Source organism: Haliotis cracherodii, unplaced genomic scaffold, assembly GCF_022045235.1.
Source record: "Haliotis cracherodii isolate W230 unplaced genomic scaffold, xgHalCrac1.p SCAF_2, whole genome shotgun sequence".
Lineage (NCBI taxonomy): Eukaryota > Metazoa > Mollusca > Gastropoda > Lepetellida > Haliotidae > Haliotis > Haliotis cracherodii.
Window position 1 is genome coordinate 36,650,754 of NW_027266275.1, and position 18,920 is coordinate 36,669,673.

General features: G+C 41.8%; 1 protein-coding gene across 3 annotated transcripts in view; it reads right to left on the reverse strand.

The window, feature by feature from the left end:
- Window positions 1-18,920, reverse strand: part of LOC139468053 (guanylate cyclase 32E-like) — a 148,838-nt gene that overhangs the window by 30,061 nt on the left and 99,857 nt on the right. For all 3 annotated transcript variants that reach the window (XM_071249750.1, XM_071249752.1, XM_071249751.1), the window contains exons 3-9: window positions 18,514-18,817; window positions 16,939-17,100; window positions 15,807-15,973; window positions 11,710-11,851; window positions 9,028-9,179; window positions 6,147-6,246; window positions 4,170-4,239 (exon numbers count right to left, since the gene is read on the reverse strand). In XM_071249750.1, coding sequence (XP_071105851.1) covers window positions 4,170-4,239; window positions 6,147-6,246; window positions 9,028-9,179; window positions 11,710-11,851; window positions 15,807-15,973; window positions 16,939-17,100; window positions 18,514-18,817 — 1,097 coding nt within the window. The remainder of the gene's footprint in view (window positions 1-4,169; window positions 4,240-6,146; window positions 6,247-9,027; window positions 9,180-11,709; window positions 11,852-15,806; window positions 15,974-16,938; window positions 17,101-18,513; window positions 18,818-18,920) is intronic.

Sequence of the window (18,920 nt, forward strand, 5' to 3'; positions counted from 1 at the left end):
AAATATGTGATAAATCATCTATAAAGAAGTTATTGAATCGTTGAAAAGTGAAGCGACAATGTCAAAAAGTAAAATGTCAATGTCAAAAATAAAAACGAAAAGGTCAAAAACTAAAATGAAAATATCAAAAACAAAAGCGAAAATGTCAAAAACTAAAATGAAAATACAGAAAACTATTTCCACCGCGGGGGAAATATAATCACCGCGGTGGAAATAGTTTTCTGTATTGTCATTTTAGTTTTTGACATTTTCGCTTTTGTTTTTGACATTTTCGTTTTTGTTTTTGACATTTTCATTTTCATTTTTGACATTTTCGCTTCACTTTTCAGCGATTCAATAGCTACTTGAAAGTACATTTCCCATGTTTTCGGTTGTTTTTATACATGATTTATCACATGTTTGTATGACAAATTGTGTTAATTTGTAAAAGGTTACGATAAAAGTAAGCGAAATATCAAAATATTGAAAAACAGACTCCATGTCCCTTATGGACCACCGTACATTCACACATATCACTCACACATGCATGTGCATGCGCGTCGGTTTGAATAAGTGCCGCTTTATAAGTGCAGTAATTTTGAACGCGACGTTAAAACTCATTTCACCTCTGTCATAACACTAAAATGACTTGGTGAAACTCTGCCTGTGCCATCATAACAATGCTGAAAAGCGATCCACGCGCTATGTAGAATCTAAGTCCAGGTTTTATGGTGGGATACAAGAGCATCAGCGTTATAATGTCCGCGTTAAGCCTGTGGCACGTGGTTTATAATTCAAGAAGACATTTAACCGTCTTAATTACATACGTCAGCAATAACCAGTCATAGCTTTCATCTGGACAACAGCAACCAAAACATGGATCCAATTTTCAAACCCTTCATCCTCCCAGGTTATAAAACTGACAAAGTCTATCCTTATACTACGCATTACACAGGCCTATTCCATGGCCCAACTCTGTCATGGGGTCAGATGGTGACGGACCTGTCGCTGGATTCAGACCAGGGTGACATGAAGTGTATTTCCAGAGAGCTGTTATCAGGTAATGTACTCCGACACAATCCGGTTACTGCCGAGCCGACGATGTGGGCGAAACACCGTCTACACAATCACTCCACGGATTTACATATAAATGGACGTTTGAGAAACTGCTGGCCACCATACAGCCGTAACAATTCTCATATCGGATATTAAAAAGCAGCTTTTTTATCCTGTCACCACATCGTCTAAATGAGAACGTTGATATGTGCCTTTTTGAAGATTTTTTATTTATTTTCTTCTTGATTTGGCCATCTTACTGAAGCAAACCAATGTGCCATGGTCACGCAGTGAATTGAGTGAGTGAATGGAGTTTTACGACGTATTCAGCAATATTCCAGCTATATTGAAATCACCATGGTCACTCAATTCTTTGGCCCCGTTGAAGTGAAGTGACTGAATGAATGGAGTTTTACGACGTATTCAGCAATATTCCAGCTATATTGAAATCACCATGGTCACTCAATTCTTTGGCCCCGTTGAAGTGAAGTGACTGAATGAATGGAGTTTTAAGACGTATTCAACAATATTCCAGCTATATTGAAATCACCATGGTCACTCAATTCTTTGGCCCCGTTGAAGTGAAGTGACTGAATGAATGGAGTTTTAAGACGTATTCAGCAATATTCCAGCTATATTGAAATCACCATGGTCAAGCAACGCTTTGGCCCCGTTGAAGTGAAGTGACTGAATGAATGGAGTTTTAAGACGTATTCAGCAATATTCCAGCTATATTGAAATCACCATGGTCAAGCAACGCTTTGGCCCCGTTGAAGTGAAGTGACTGAATGAATGGAGTTTTAAGACGTATTCAGCAATATTCCAGCTATATTGAAATCACCATGGTCAAGCAACGCTTTGGCCCCGTTGAAGTGAAGTGACTGAATGAATGGAGTTTTAAGACGTATTCAGCAATATTCCAGCTATATTGAAATCACCATGGTCAAGCAACGCTTTGGCCCCGTTGAAGTGAAGTGACTGAATGAATGGAGTTTTACGACGTATTCAGCAATATTCCAGCTATATTGAAATCACCATGGTCACTCAATTCTTTGGCCCCGTTGAAGTGAAGTGACTGAATGAATGGAGTTTTAAGACGTATTCAGCAATATTCCAGCTATATTGAAATCACCATGGTCAAGCAACGCTTTGGCCCCGTTGAAGTGAAGTGACTGAATGAATGGAGTTTTACGACGTATTCAGCAATATTCCAGCTATATTGAAATCACCATGGTCACTCAATTCTTTGGCCCCGTTGAAGTGAAGTGACTGAATGAATGGAGTTTTAAGACGTATTCAGCAATATTCCAGCTATATTGAAATCACCATGGTCAAGCAACGCTTTGGCCCCGTTGAAGTGAAGTGACTGAATGAATGGAGTTTTACGACGTATTCAGCAATATTCCAGCTATATTGAAATCACCATGGTCACTCAATTCTTTGGCCCCGTTGAAGTGAAGTGACTGAATGAATGGAGTTTTAAGACGTATTCAGCAATATTCCAGCTATATTGAAATCACCATGGTCACTCAATTCTTTGGCCCCGTTGAAGTGAAGTGACTGAATGAATGGAGTTTTAAGACGTATTCAGCAATATTCCAGCTATATTGAAATCACCATGGTCAAGCAACGCTTTGGCCCCGTTGAAGTGAAGTGACTGAATGAATGGAGTTTTAAGACGTATTCAGCAATATTCCAGCTATATTGAAATCACCATGGTCACTCAATTCTTTGGCCCCGTTGAAGTGAAGTGACTGAATGAATGGAGTTTTAAGACGTATTCAGCAATATTCCAGCTATATTGAAATCACCATGGTCACTCAATTCTTTGGCCCCGTTGAAGTGAAGTGACTGAATGAATGGAGTTTTAAGACGTATTCAGCAATATTCCAGCTATATTGAAATCACCATGGTCAAGCAACGCTTTGGCCCCGTTGAAGTGAAGTGACTGAATGAATGGAGTTTTAAGACGTATTCAGCAATATTCCAGCTATATTGAAATCACCATGGTCACTCAATTCTTTGGCCCCGTTGAAGTGAAGTGACTGAATGAATGGAGTTTTAAGACGTATTCAGCAATATTCCAGCTATATTGAAATCACCATGGTCACTCAATTCTTTGGCCCCGTTGAAGTGAAGTGACTGAATGAATGGAGTTTTAAGACGTATTCAGCAATATTCCAGCTATATTGAAATCACCATGGTCACTCAATTCTTTGGCCCCGTTGAAGTGAAGTGACTGAATGAATGGAGTTTTAAGACGTATTCAGCAATATTCCAGCTATATATCAAAATGTCTATGCTCACACAATGCTTTGATCTCATTAAAATGGTTCGTTTGTTAGCTTGTTGTTTAACGCCGCTCTCAGCAACATTCCAGCCATATGAAGCCGGTCTGTAAATGTCCAGGGGGTCCGATAAACCAAATGCAGTAAAATTATCTGAGAGAGGATTTTGATATTTAGGACCCCTCCCTTTTTAATGCTTGATCCGCCCTTGTATTTGTACACACGCTACTGTCTATTGTACCTAAAGTTGAAAGACTTGCATTACTTCGGTTTTTCTCCCACATTATGCTGACACGATGTGAAACTGAGATACCGTTCTAAGCGGCTTTAAACCCAACTAACTCAAACCCTTCTGTCGACCCGAGTTAGAACAAGAGATCCCTATCACTCTATTGCTAAATGGAATTTGGTTGGTTTGTTGTTTAACGCCGCACTCAGCAATATTCCAGCTATATGACGGCGGTGTGTAAATAATCGAGTCTGGACAAGACAATCCAGTGATTGACATCATGAGCATCGATCCACGCAATTGGGATCGATGACATGCATCAACCAAGTCAGCGAGCCTGACCACCCGATCCCGTTAGTCGCCTTTTACGACAAGCATAGTCGCCTTTTACGGCAAGCATGGGTTGCTGAAGACCTATTCTACCCCGGAATTTTCAGGGGTCAAATGGAATTTTGTGGTCAGGTTCAGTGGCTTGGTTGTCATCGTAACCCGATGGCGTGTGGCTTAGCTCATAATATCAACCACTGGTTTACGTCTCCAAGACTCGATTGTTTACAGCCTACGTGATCTTGCCGACAACATCGTAAAACATACAAGCATAGAAAAAATATTCTCACCTTACAATCAGCACCACGAAGATTAACGCTATGCCCGCAGTAACGCTGCAACTAATGATGATGACGTAGTCTAAAAAGATGAAGCAGACAGAACACGTTCAGAATTCAAACACCATATACACTCGTACCACCGGAACGACGCTATGGGGTTAAATACACACCACAAAAAATACCTTCGTATTATTGAATAGCCGTTATCATCAACGTTCATCCTGTGAATTGTAGACACAACAGAAAGGGGTAAGTTTCTTTGTGTGTTTATTGTTGAACATCTCTCTCAGCAATATTCCAGCTATATGACGGCGGTCTGTAGATAATCGAGTCTCCACCAAACTATCCAGTGATTGACACAGTGAGCATCGATCTACATCAACCAGGTCAGCGAGCCTGACCACCCGATCCCGTCAGTTGCATGAAAGCGTGTGTTGTTGAAGACCAATTCTCAGCCGGATCGTTCCGGGTAAGTGATTCTCCATTTGGCTTTGACATATTGCAAGGACATTGGCAGAACAATCTCATTAAAATCAGATCTTAGTTCTCGCTACCGCTAAACGAAGATCTGAGGACATCCAATTACGGGTCACGTTAGACCGACCTTGCGCGAACTTTGACTGACCAATAGAATGACCAATCAGAAGGCAGCTTTCTCGTGCTTTACGGCACAAATTTCAAATTGGCGGCTACGCTTCGAAGCATATTTTGACAAATTCTCGATAACAAATTTGAAACCTGAACAAAAAACATTCTGAAATGACTAATAGATAGTCTAGATTGTAAGGATTCAGTCGTTAAACCCGTAACTATCGTTCGGAATACCCCAAGTTAAAGTTTTCGAGATTGCATGATTAGAAATCACATACCGACTGTCACTTTCATAATATGGTAAGCGACGCACTGATTGGTCGGATGAAAAGTCGTTCTGACGTGACCCCTAATGGGATGTCTTCAGATCTTTGTTTAGCGGTAGCGAGAACTAAGATCTGATTTTAATGAGATTGTTGGCAGAAGTGAAAAAGAATATTATTACGTTAATGAATAAACAATATTAGGGCCCAGTTTCCCAAATGCGATCTTAGTGCTTTGATTACCGAAAGTCTGTGTTGGGAGTGCTACGCCTGCTTCGTGCAACGGGGCCCTGGTTTATATCATGACTGACGCAGCATCGGACAATTAGGTGAAGTGAAACGGGATTTAATAATAACCTCGCGTTAGATTACTACACTTATACAATGACGTGCATGCACGTGTTGTTGCTTGTACTATATATAAAGGTGACAAAAACATTTTCATAATCACAATCAATTTTAATCAAAGATATATATCAGGAGCATATGTTTCTGAATCACTATCATATACCAGCTGAACTGGTGTCGGACGTATGCGCTTATATAGTGCTTGCCCACTGAGATACAATGCCGCAGCTTAACAACTCGGACGTATTTCTCGGAGACGGCTTAGTCTTGTTTCATGCTCTGGATGCCGAACGTCAGGCAGGGTAACAACAAGTACCAACATTAAAGTCATTTGGTATGACGCGGCCAGGAGTTTGAACCAACCTCTCGGGGCAGATACGTTGGACAATAAGCCTTGTTACTAAGAGCTTATGATACCCAGAATGTCTTCGATGAGACAAACTTTAGTACAAATCTGGTACCGGGAATGATTCTAAATGGAATCGGGGGCACGGATGGCCCAGTCGTCGAAGGCGCCGCGATTCGCTGTGCAGAGTTTCGTCCCTTGGGCACGCCAGAAACCTATGATTGTGGGTTCGAATCCCGGTTCGCCCTGATTAAGTTTCTAAGTTTGTCAGCACAATACCCGTGCTTGTGGGTTTCACCGAAGTGGTAAACGTCTAAGACCTGCATCACTTCGGGCTTTACTCCCATATTAAGCTGACACGCCGTGATATAACTGTAATACAGTTAAAAGCGGCGTTAAACACAACTCACTCATTCTAAATGGAATCACAGGACTTACTTTTTCCGGAACATTTGTCCCCATGAAATCCACATTCAGGCTCGCTAGAGGGCGGCTTGCCAAGGATCCATCCTATATTGTTTTCAGATGGAAGGAAAATCTGAAAAATACATAGTACCTTAATAATCAAGGATGATCCAACGAATACCAAACGCAATTCGTGTCGCAAACTATGTCAATTCATCTAAACTGCCAGGCAAACAAAACTATACACTTGAAAATTACAAACGTTATCAAGACGTCAATAGGCCGAAAACAGTTAGTGAGTGAGTATGGTTTTACGCCGCTTTTAGCAATATTCCAGTAATATCACGGCGGGGGTCACCAGAAATGGGCTTCACACATTGTACCCATGTCAGGAATCGAACCCGGTCTTCGGCGTGACGAGCGAACGCTATAACCAATGGGCTACCCGACCGCCACCGAAAACAGTGCCGAAACACGGAAAACTTAAAGTTCAAACCTATGAAACCAGTATCACCATCGAAACATTTCTTGTTTGTTTATCATAAGCCACTATCAAACATGCGTGTAAACTTTCTTCTACCCGGCAGTTTAACATGTTGCAGTTTAAGTGCACACCTATTTGTAAAGTGCACTTGACATTTATTTAACAATGATGCTTCAGTTTTCTTATACTAACTCTCTTATTTAAAACTTCCATCTTCTTTTATGTAAACCTATAGAGAAATGGAGGGAGTTTTTGAGTTTTTATAATGTTGGACGAAATTTCAGAGTGATACAGGTCGTAGGTGTTCAACACGGGTATGAGAGACAGGACTCATAATTAGTTCATATCTTGGGTCCGAACCAGTGATCAGCGGATCCTGGCACGACAAACTTACATCATAAGTCCATGAAATTTTTTTTCGACATGTGATCTTAAGATTCATTCCAGGTGTCATTCCCTAATCTGAGTGAGTGAGTGAGTGAGTGAGTCCGTCCGTCCCTCCGTCCGTCCGTCCGTCCGCTTTTGGCAATATTCCAGCAATATCACGGCGTGGGACACAAGACATTGTCTTCACTGAATGTTAACGCGCGTGGACACGAACCCAGGCCTTTGACGTGACCAACGAACGCTCTAATCACTGAGCTACCCCACCGCTCATACCAGGCCTTAAACAGACAAACAAGTGTCCCGTTATGTAAGCAGGGAGCCACGCCCGATCCAAAGCACTCCGACTGAGAATTCTCAACATAATGTTGCCCATTTCTCAATACAACCACTGGGCCAACAAACCTCATTTTAGTTCCCTGTTACGACAAACATGGGTTATCTGGGCCCATTTGCACAAAGCGACCTTAGCTACGAGTAATGTGACACCAATTGTTTAACGGAGACTTACAACAGTTAATCAACCAGTTGTTTTGTTTGCTTTTACCAAAAGGCTGAAAAAAACAAGTATACAATATACAATGGTTGTGGTTGCTTTATATGGTCATTACAACGTGTAATGTTTATCATTACATGATGGGCATAGATAATTTGTGCGGTATACGGAGTTTGTCGGCAGATATATACCACTCAAACGTTAAGGACAAACCGATCCGTTCATATTACAGTAAACTACGGATATAACGAACTCAAAGGGACCACTTATTATAATTCGTTATAACCGTAGTTCGGTATAAGCAAATATACAGCAAATGGACGGAACCCCAAAACATTTCGTTATATTCGTCAGTTTGGTATAAGGGTGTTCGTTATAACCGTAGTTTACTGTACTACAGTTAATTTGTCATGCCATGAATAACTCTTGTAGTATTAAAGAATGGGGTGGTGCTAAAAGTCTTCCAGAGTAGTATGGCAGATAACCATTAGTTAGAGGAAAGAGTGTGTGAGTAATTGAGGTGGGTTTAACGCCGCTTTTAACATTATTCCAGTCATACCACGCAACTCTGCACAGCAAATACGGCGCCTTAGACGACTGGGCCACCCGTGTCCCCAGTTAGAAGAAAGAAGCAGGTGGTCCTTAACATCTTTTGAGTAGTATTAAATCGCCGTAGCGCTACAATCGCTTAGTGCAAGTGGCAATGAACCATTAGTCACGGTCTTGTAATCGTGAAATAAATTTAAAAAGATAGATACCGAATCCAAAATTATGTAGTTGTAGTATGAAGTAGCAGCCATTTAAAATTCTAAAGATTCATATTGACTTAAAAACAGATAAACAGTGACATCCACCCCTGACAAATGCAGAAACCATGTCTACATGAGTTATCCATTATCTACATCGATTTCAGAACTTGATGATGAGGACATTTATGACAAGCTCAAGAAACATGTTTAGCCAAATTGAATTGCCAAAATGCATCAGTATGGGAAAGTTAAAATTAAATCTTCTGAAGAAGATTTGAGGGACATTTTGATTTTCAACATTTGCGATTGATTGCCATGCAACATCAAGTGCAGAGTTCTGTCTGATATATGTCATATTTTAAAAAATGAAGTGCCAGTTGTCTGTCATTTGGACATGTTCCTTAACTGTGACAATCTTTGAAATTGAAATTTGGTTATCTGACATCTTCCGTAACTTTTAACCTTCACTGAATACGCGAATACAGACGGTGTCGGTCTCTGTGGAATTATCCGGATACATAAAACGTCGGCAAAAGAAAGTATACACCCATGTTTGATGGAACCTAAACATGAAAAAAACAAGTAAAGGTAAATCGATGGTGACGTATTTGATGCGGGCATCATAGTTGTATTTTGGAGTTAAGTTTGCGTTTTTATATCGATTATAAATAAAAAAAATCAAATCCAGTTTTTAAGTCTTTCTTTTGCCAGGCAGGTTTAGACGATTTTAACAGTACTCGCTCGGAAATTGGGGTTTCCAGAATAACGACATTTCTCTGTACATTGAATGTAAAGGCGTACCACTTCATGCGAGTTGTTTTCTTTCGTTTTGAACATCCCAACGATCTTCATCTTTGGTTTCGGGCCGTCGTCGCCCACTTCCACGCTCATGAGACTGTAGTTGCCGACGTTGTCGCCTTTCTCATCGATGTGCATTTCAAACCCATAGATGCCTGTGCGGACATATAGAGAATCTCACCAGAGTGTCTTTTGATATCAAATATATCAACACGAGTTGATAAAAGTGGGAACACACCGAGGCTTGCCGAGGATCTTTTCCACTTTTATCAACGAGTGTTGATATATTTGATATCAAAAGACATGAGGGTGAGATTTTATTTATCATTCAACATCATTCTTCCAACCTTTTCAGTTTGTAGACAGTAATAAGCAATGTGTAAGTGTAAAAAGTACTGCTTACAGCTTCAGTAGCAGAGCCATTAGTGATGTCATTTGATTGTGACGTCATGTAACCAATGACGTCACAATGGTCTGCAAAGCATTGGTATGCCATTTCATTGCAGCGATATCTACAGTGTAGAGTGAGTGAGTGAGTTGGGTTTAACGCCACTTTTAACAGTATTCCATCTACAGTGTAGATATCGCTTGATCTCACCCAAGCGATATCTCCTGTTGGAGCCAGTTTTGGATGATAAATTGATACATATTTAGGGCTGGTTATTTCCGGATTGTAACGGAAGAGTTATCTTTCCTTTCTAAATCTTTGCTGTGATGGTTGCTGACGAGTTCATGTAAATAACTGGCAACTGAGATGACTCAAGGGGAAAACGATACAACGTGACCCAAAGTACAGCTTCTGATGAGAAACACTTTGTACATGGTCTTTATAAATTCTTGGACAAAAGAGGTCGCTTGTACCAAGTATGTGGGACTTGGATGATGCCATGCAAGTCCGATGGCATGGATATTCATTGATTGTCATACCCAGACTCAATTATTGGGAGGCTGCCTTCGTGCACTAGAAGGTGAGTGAGTGAGTGAGTGAGTGAGTGAGTTGAGTTTAACGCCGCCTTTCACAGTATTCCAGTTATATCACGGCGTGACAGCTTAAAGCCCGAAGTGATGCAGGTCTCAGACGTTTACCACTTCGGTAAAACCCACGAGCACGGGCATGGTGCTGACAAACCTAGAAACATAATCGGGGCGGACCGGGATTCGAACCCACAATCATTGGTTTCTGGCGTGCCCAAGGGACGCAACTCTGCACAGCGAATGGCGGCGCCTTAGACGACTGGGCCACCCGTGCCCCCGCACTAGAAGGTGAAAGGTTTTTGACTGCGACATATGTGTCACTCCTTTAGTGCAGGACACTGACACTATCAGACACTGCCTGAGCAAGGATTCTCTTGGATCAGGGACACGCTTTTGTTTAACACCGCTTTTAACATTCGTGACCAACTCGTGTTATTCCGGGACAAGCCGAATAGCGACTCGTGCCCCTCTCGTTGCCATTTTTGCGACCAGGTTCCGTCTTTGCGCAAACGGGCATACCTAAAACAATTGTCAACTCGTTGCGAAATGGTTCACACATTTTCCCCAGATATTATATATATTTCAGATGCAATTTAAAGCACATCGGGACGTGCGGAATTGTACAGTATGATTGAACACATTTAACTGTGTCTAGGGTATATTTGTAGATACAAGACATATGTAAAATCAAAAATTATTTCTGAGGGATTTTTTGACAAAGAACTTGAAATCATACGCGCATCCCGATTGGTTTGTCGTATTTTCGCACATAACATTCATCGATAGGGGGACGAGTCTTCTTGCAGGTGACGGAAAGGGGCGAGTGGTGACGAATGCGCTTTTAACAGTATTCTAGTCACATCACGAAGTGTCACATTGATGTTGGATGAAAGCCCGAAGTGAGCAGGTCTTGGAATTTTTCCCAAACTGGTGAAACCCACGAGCACCCATAACCAGTTATGGTTCTGACAAACCTCGAAACATAATCGGTGCGACCGGGTTTTGAACCCAAACCGATCATAGGTTTTAGCGTACCGAAGGGACGCAACTCTGCACAGCGAATCGCGGCGCCTCAGACGACTGGACTACCCGTGCCCTGTGCCACGTTACTGCGGCAATCGGAACTAGTGACATTTGAACTTGTCATTGATGTATTGACATTTGACCTACATGAAGGACAATTGCGATGCATCAATAGTTCAACCTTATTAATAATATACCTGCAGCCATTGTGACCATGCAATCCCCACTATCATAGGATAACGGGGAGCCTTTCTGTCCCGGATACTGGTGTCGTCAAAAATAATTCATTTTTATGAAAGCATATACGATGTAAAATAAAAACACAATACTATAGCAATTCTAAATTTTACAGGGGTTAAAGTCCTGTGTTTTTCAAGCGTGTCACGGGTGGCCCAGTCGTCTAAGGCGCCGCGATTCGCTGTGCAGAGTTGCGTCCCTTGGGCACGCCAGAAACCTGTGATCGTGGGTTCGAATTCCGGTTCGCCCCGATTATGTTTCTAGGTTTGTCAGCACCATACCCGTGCTCGTGGGTTTCACCAATGTGGTAAACGTCTGAGACCTGCATCACTTCGGGCTTTCCTCCCACATTAAACTGACACGCCGTGAAATAACTGGAATGCTGTTAAAAGCGGCGTTAAACCAAACTCACTGACTCACTCAAGTGTGTCACAGCGAATCTGATCTTACTTGTGTATGATCTGTTCCTCATCTGTTCCACGATGGCAGTCGCGTTGTAGATGTCCCCCTTTGCTTCGGCTTGTCTCGCAACAGCTTTGATATACAGCTTCACTGCGTCGTACAAGTAGGCGGCTTTCAAAGGCGAGGGGGACTGGGTTGAAAAAAACAATGTACATATAACAGGTGAGGTGAGATGAAATGGGGTTTAACGTGAAGTTCAGTGATACTGCGACGTGCATGCATGTATGTGTGGCTGCTTGTACTTGTCGCGACTGATGCCGGTTGTATAGTGCTAGCCAAGTGATACCATGCCGCAGTTCAGACACTCAGACACAGTATCCTGACTCCCAGCCGACCAGTCCTTGTTTGATTCCCTTTATGCCGGGAGACAGGGAAACAACAAATACCATCTTTTAACGTCGTTTGGTATGAACGCCGCGATATAACTGGAATACTGTTAAAAGCGGCGTTTAACCCAACTCACTCACTTTTGGTATGAAGCGGCCGGGAATCAAACAACCGACCTTGCGCTCACCGCACAGACGGTCTTTCCACTAGACCACAAAGACGGGCTCATGGTAGCGTACTCACAGCTATTTTTCGCCCTTTTTACAGCGGATCCTGTGTAAACCGGACTGATCCACATGTAAGACAAGGGGATACCCCTTTGTCATGGAACGATACCCATGTTTATTATATAATGGATAGTGTTTTCGATCCGAAAAATCAATCCGACATACTTGGTATCACGATCCGATAAGGAAGCAAATAAGGTCAATCAGCAGGAAATATGATTGTTAAGCAAGAGAAATCAATGCAATGTAAATTTGCTTAAATAACTATTGCCTAGCGTTACCAACGCGTTAGACATTGGTTTCCCGGTGTGTTGGTGGTTATGTGAACACACACAGCGCCAAATCATTTGACATAATTTGATAAATGGGGCGGTTAACTCTATCAATGTCTTCATGAGTGGGCTCTCAGTTACTTCAGTGAGGTAAAGTAGATCTTAAGCATCAATTATTCTAAGAATGACATTATAAACTGCCGGGTAAAAGAAAGTATACACATATGTTCGATGGTGGCTAAGAATTACACAAACGAGAAAAAAATGTTTATTCGAGAATGATGTAACTGATACGGGTATCATGGTCGTGTTTCGGCGACAGTTTTTTAGCCGAGTAATGTTTTGATAACGTTTGTAATGTTTTGGTCAAATCATTTTTCAAGTGCACACTTCCTTTTGCCCGGCAGGATACGACACACCCGGCCTATGATATCAGCGTCACGAACGCTACACCAATTTTGCGAGAACATTTTGTGTCACTGCACACACGATTTCAGGTAAAATGGGGTAATTTTGATACAAACAAAGATTATAGAAAAAAACACGAATGATTTATTCCCCAAATCATTTTCGGTGTCTATATTCATGTAATTCCAAGGATAAGACTAAATAGTATTAACTTAAACAGTACACCATCGGAGTACAAATCTACACATATCTGAGCAACTGAATACAGTGTATCCTTGAGTTAAAATATTCGGTCGTACCAATCCATGGCTGAAGCGTTTTACATTTTGACGTGCAAAATATTCACAAGTGTCCTGACAATAAATAACCATTACAAATAAAAATAATTTACTGGAGCTAAAACACAAATCGGTTTGTGTTTCGACCGGCCATAATTAGAACGGTATTCCCCGAAAAATTCCTCGTGATTAGGGAACTATATGTACGAAGTAATGTCACTTTGTGACACGCGTACACAGACACAGCAGTGTTCTTCAGAGGTCTGACTAACGAAGTTTCAGTTTCTCCGCTGAAGCTATGGGTCATCGACTGAGCCATTTCTAAATTGACCGCACACCAGCAACTTGAGTTAACTATACACTTAGCAATTTGCTTGACATCCGCGCCCTTGCGAAAGTCAATTACCATACAACGTCCATCATATTGAGTTATCTATAGAACAAAGTTGTCAGAAACAAAGTTAAAATTATCTACAAATAACTGGTGTCAGTTTATACCGCAGTGCACCATATTGTAAGGTACTACAATGTCATGACCGTGTTCGTTGCTATACATGTACTGTGTTCTAAACTGCACCCGTGACGTTCCGGGGTAGAATAGGTCTTCAGCAATCCATGCTTGCCGTAAAATGCAACTTTGCTTGTCGTAAGTGGCGACAAACGGGATCGGGTGGTCAGGCTCGCTGACTTGTTTCATGCATGTCATCGTATCCCAAACTGCGTGGATCGATGCTCATGATGTCAATCACTGGATTGTCTGGTCGAGACTCGATTATTTTACAGACTGCCGTCATATACCTGAGTATATTGCTGTGCGCGGTGTTAAACAACAAACAAAAAACACTAAACAGCCGACAAGCGCGCAGTGACAATTGAGGCACAACTATGAGTCAGAATACGGCCAACCATGTCTTCATAGCCAAAGAAATTTCCGTAAAAATGAAATTAAACAGAACTCCGTTGTTACCCGGCAACAAGATTATATACGTGAGTGAGTTTAGGTTGACACCGCTTTGAACCAATATTTCAGTTATATCGGCGCGTCAGCTTAATGTTGGAGGAAGGTGATTCAAGTCTTAGATTTTTTGATAAGACATACACGTTAGACGTTTTGAGAAATGTGTGTTGTTGGGTTTTTTAGGGGGGGGGGGGGGGGGGGAGGAGGGGGGGGGGGGGGTAATATTCATGTTCAATTACTGATGATCACACCTATGAAATAATGTTAAAAACTTCATGTTGCATTTCACATTAATAAAAAATGAAAACAGCAGAATTCGATAATCATAAAAATATATATGTCTAATAATATTTATATGTTCATTTTGACCGCCGATTCGGGATTTTGAGAAAACAAACCTGTAATATTTACAAATCAATTACACTTATTCACCTATATTTCTCCGATGAGAGTGTGAATATGGGTTTATGCCGCTTTTAGCAAAATCAATGCCATGTAGGTAATCGTGTTAACCATAAAGTTTGAGCTCCACCAAACACCATCGTGCTTCTGATGAGGAGATAATAACAGATGCAGACAGAGAAAATATCCTCTTCTTTCCTTCTTCGAAAAAAAATTATATTGTCATTTCAATAATGAGAGAAATATACTCCATATCATCTATTAGGTGGAAAAAATAGTAAGTTTGAGTTGTGTTTAGGTTAAGGGCACCAATATAAAGGTCGAACTCTGATGTGTCGAAATTTCGGTTTGTCGGGTCTGGGCGATTTCTGTATATTTCTAGAACTATCTGATATCCGATTAATCGAATCGGATGTGGCGAAGGTTCGGTTGTCTAGAGCGTATTACGTTGTCACAATGACAAATGGAGAACATGGTTATCATGATAGTTATAATATCCTTTTCTCAATGACTCAACCCGTTATTGTTAACTTAACTTTTCTATTTCGAATATTTCGAAATTCAAGTACTATAAAATTGTGTTGTTGTTCTGAATGACGTCGTAAGTGTTTTTCAGATTCGGATAAGTCGCATCATTTTCTGGTCACTTTGAGTTCGACACAAAGGTGTTCAACTGCAGCACTTTGCAACCGTAAAAGCCTTTGTTAAAATTAGTTGTTTATTTATTTAACGACGCTCTCAGTAACATTCCAGCTATATGTCTGCGGCCTGTAAATAATCGAGCCTGGACCAGACAACCCAGTGCTGTCATCATGAGCATCGATCTACGCTATTGGGATCCGATGACATTCATCAACCAAGTCAGCAAGCATGACCACCCGATCCCGCCCCGTGAAGATTCCGGGGTAGAATAGGTCTTCAGCAACCCATACTTGCCCTAAAAGGCGACTATGCTTGTCGTAAAAGGCGACCAACGGGATCGGGTGGTAAGGCTCGTGGACCTGGTTTGATACATGTCATCGATCCCAAATGCGTGGATCAATGCTCATGATATTAATCACTGGATTGTCTGGTCCAGACTCGATTATTTACAGACCGCCGTCATATAGCTGGAATATTGCTGAGTGCGGCGTTAAACAACAAACCAACCAACCAACCAACGTTAGTTGTAATGTTATGATACTGTACAAGCAGTAAGGAAGTTGAACCATACCGTTAAGTTTTGATACGGTGTGAAGTTAATCGGTTCTTCCATGTTTCTTTTGGCGATTCTTTTGTCCATCTTATTCCACTCCGTACTTCCGTTTGTGAGACGCATGAGAATAACGACGTTCTGGAAGGCTTTAAGGCGTTCCTTGGGTATGAATTTCATTTCATGTTCTGAAATGCAATAATAAATATTACGATTGTGAGTATGAAGGATGTAATGACAAAGCTGTATTACCGTAAAAATCAAGATACGGAACAATCTCATTAAATGCAGATCTTAGTTCTCGCAAGAACAATGATCTGAGGACATCCCATTCCAGGTCACGTCAGAACGACCTTTCACACGACCAATCAGAGCGTCGCTTACCAGATTTTTCAGACTTACCAGTGACAGTCGGAATGTGTTTTCCAACGAGGCAACGATGGTGAAGTGCCAAGGGTCATTCCTAACGACAGTTACGGGCTGTACGATTGACTCATCAGTTGGATAAATATTTGACCAAGTGAGTTGGGTTTAACGCCGCTTTTAACAGTATTCCAGTTATATCACGGCGTGTCAGCTTAATGTGGAAGGAAAGCCCAAAGTGATGCAGGTCTCAGACGTCTCCACTTCGATGAAACCTACGAGCACGAGTATGGTGCTGACAAACATAGAAACATATCAGGGCGAACCGGGATTCGAACCCACAATCATAGGTTCCTGGCGTGCCCATGGGACGCAACTCTGCACAGCGAATCACTGAAAGACTGGGCCATCCGTGCCCCAGATAAACATTTGAAACGGAAGAGAGTTTCCATAGCCCGTGGGATGCACTGCCATACTCTCTCAGCCATCTGGATTTTTCTTTGTTCAGTTTTAAAAATTTTAATTTTTAATTTTCGCAAAATATTTTTCAAAGCTTAGTCTACAATGGAAATCTCCAATTTGAAACGACATGCGCAGTACTGTACAGCTCCAGAAAACTGCTTCTGGTTGGCTAATGTCAACTTGTTTGTCATTTCATTGGTCGGTCAAAGTTCGCGAAAGGTCGTTCAAGTCTCTCACACTCAACAAGTGATTACTTAAAGGTATTGCATGACCTTGACATAGCCCCCTTTGAAAAACAATTGTATTATGAAGACAGTAAAATTCCTACCTTCCTTCAATGTCTGGAAGAATTTCTTCTGTCTGTACGTGACCGACTTCCTGTCGAGGTCGGTTGCTATGACAGCGTACTCTCCTGTTTCCGTCAGCCCAAGCCTTTGCATCGCCATGACGAATTGAATCAGACTTGCGTAGTCCCCGAGAAAGACATAGACTGAAAATGTGTGGATATTGTACTATACTGATATGTACACACATGTGTCATGAAGGGATGTCCGGGATTGAAGGTCGAGAGGTGTGCATGGACGTCCAGCTCGTAAAATCCCGTACACCCCCGCTGGTGACACATGTAAACCATTTATCAATCCGAGTTCACAAGTGACAATGACATACTTTCGGTAAAATGACACCTATCATAATCATAATCATAATCATAATACTTATGTGTGTAGATATTTTGACTTGTACCATATGTTCCCGTGTTTTTTTAGGTGAACAATTGACTTGCCTTTGCATGTGTTTGGGACGGGTGCCACCACTGGGGCAGGATACGCTCACCTTTTCGCGAACACCTGCTATCATCACTATTTGATGGTGATTTATAAACACATGCTCATGATATAGTCGAAATCGTACAATGGAACGTGGAAAAGGTTTTGTCGCTTGTGTAAATTACCTCATTATTGCTCAAAGGGCAAACAGTTTTACCCCGGTCAATGGATCTTCATATTCACAGCTCCATGGGGAGTATGCGGCAGACTGTTATCGAGCGCAAACAGGATCAATAATGACTTTACAAGGAGGCTAGTCTGTCGGCTTTTCTTGTTTTTTTACGAGGCTGAGTCTCTGCTCGGCCCTGGCGCCACATCGCGAGATCACGAGTTGTGCCCCTTGTAATGAAAACGCGATATCCAATCAGATCGCTGTTTTATCTCGTATAACTTCACAAAGATGGCGACTACCACAGGCGAGGACTTAGTCGATCAGATAACGCAAACATTCGGGATTTCACAAAAAACACAACAACATAGGCATTCGTTAAATGATGAAAAAGACAGATTCGTGTCAATGAAGACAGGCAGGGGTAAATGACTTTCATACGATGTTGTACCAGTCGGGGATGTTGATTTTGTGAAACATTCTCTGATTAGACTATAGATATGTGCGACAGTCCAATCATATTTATCACAGGAAGTGGGCTTGATGTGGCAAGGGTGGAAACATGACTTTGATAAAAAAGGCTTGTCGATGCTCTTGCCTCGGGAAGATGGTTTTCTACCTGCCCTAACTCTTCTTTTGATTACAAGGAAACTAGCTAAGACAGATTCGCGAATAGACAAAGCTATAGTATTTACTCTTGACTCTAGAGGACAATATAGCTGTGAAAAATATATGAACGGTCCTCTGGAAATCAGTGATGACGTCAGGTGTTCGCGAAAAGCGATGCCTCATTTCCAACAAACAGGGGCCCGTTTCACAAAGAGATCGTAGCGCTAAGACTGTCGTAAGTCTATGTTAAAGTATAGGAGTTACAGCAGTCGTAGCGCTACGATCGCTTTGTGAAACAGGCCCCTGGTACTCAATTTACTGTTGCCTCATAAACAAATGAATTCAACTAGCATCCTACTTCTCGTTCTGTCACGAGTACTGCGAATCATGTTCTCGAATATGGTCTGGTTGACACCGGGGAAGTATCGGTCGTTGACGTTATTCTCCCTGACGTCCGTGATGTGGATGTCGCTGGTGAGGTTCCCAAGGACACGAGTGGTCTCCTTCCAGCGGTCGGTGAGCCCGCTGATGATGGTGTAGGACGTCCAGTTGTTGTACTTGAGGAAGGAGATGATGAAGGGGGCGACCTTGACGTCAGAGGGCTGGGTGCTCACAACGTGGTACTTCTTCATGTTGCTCTCGCTGGGGGTGTACACACAGTCCTGACAACGGATAGGGAATTACTGATGAGGAATGTGATAATCATATGATTACAATCTCATTATAATCAGACCTTAGTTCTCGCTATCTAAACATAGATCTTTT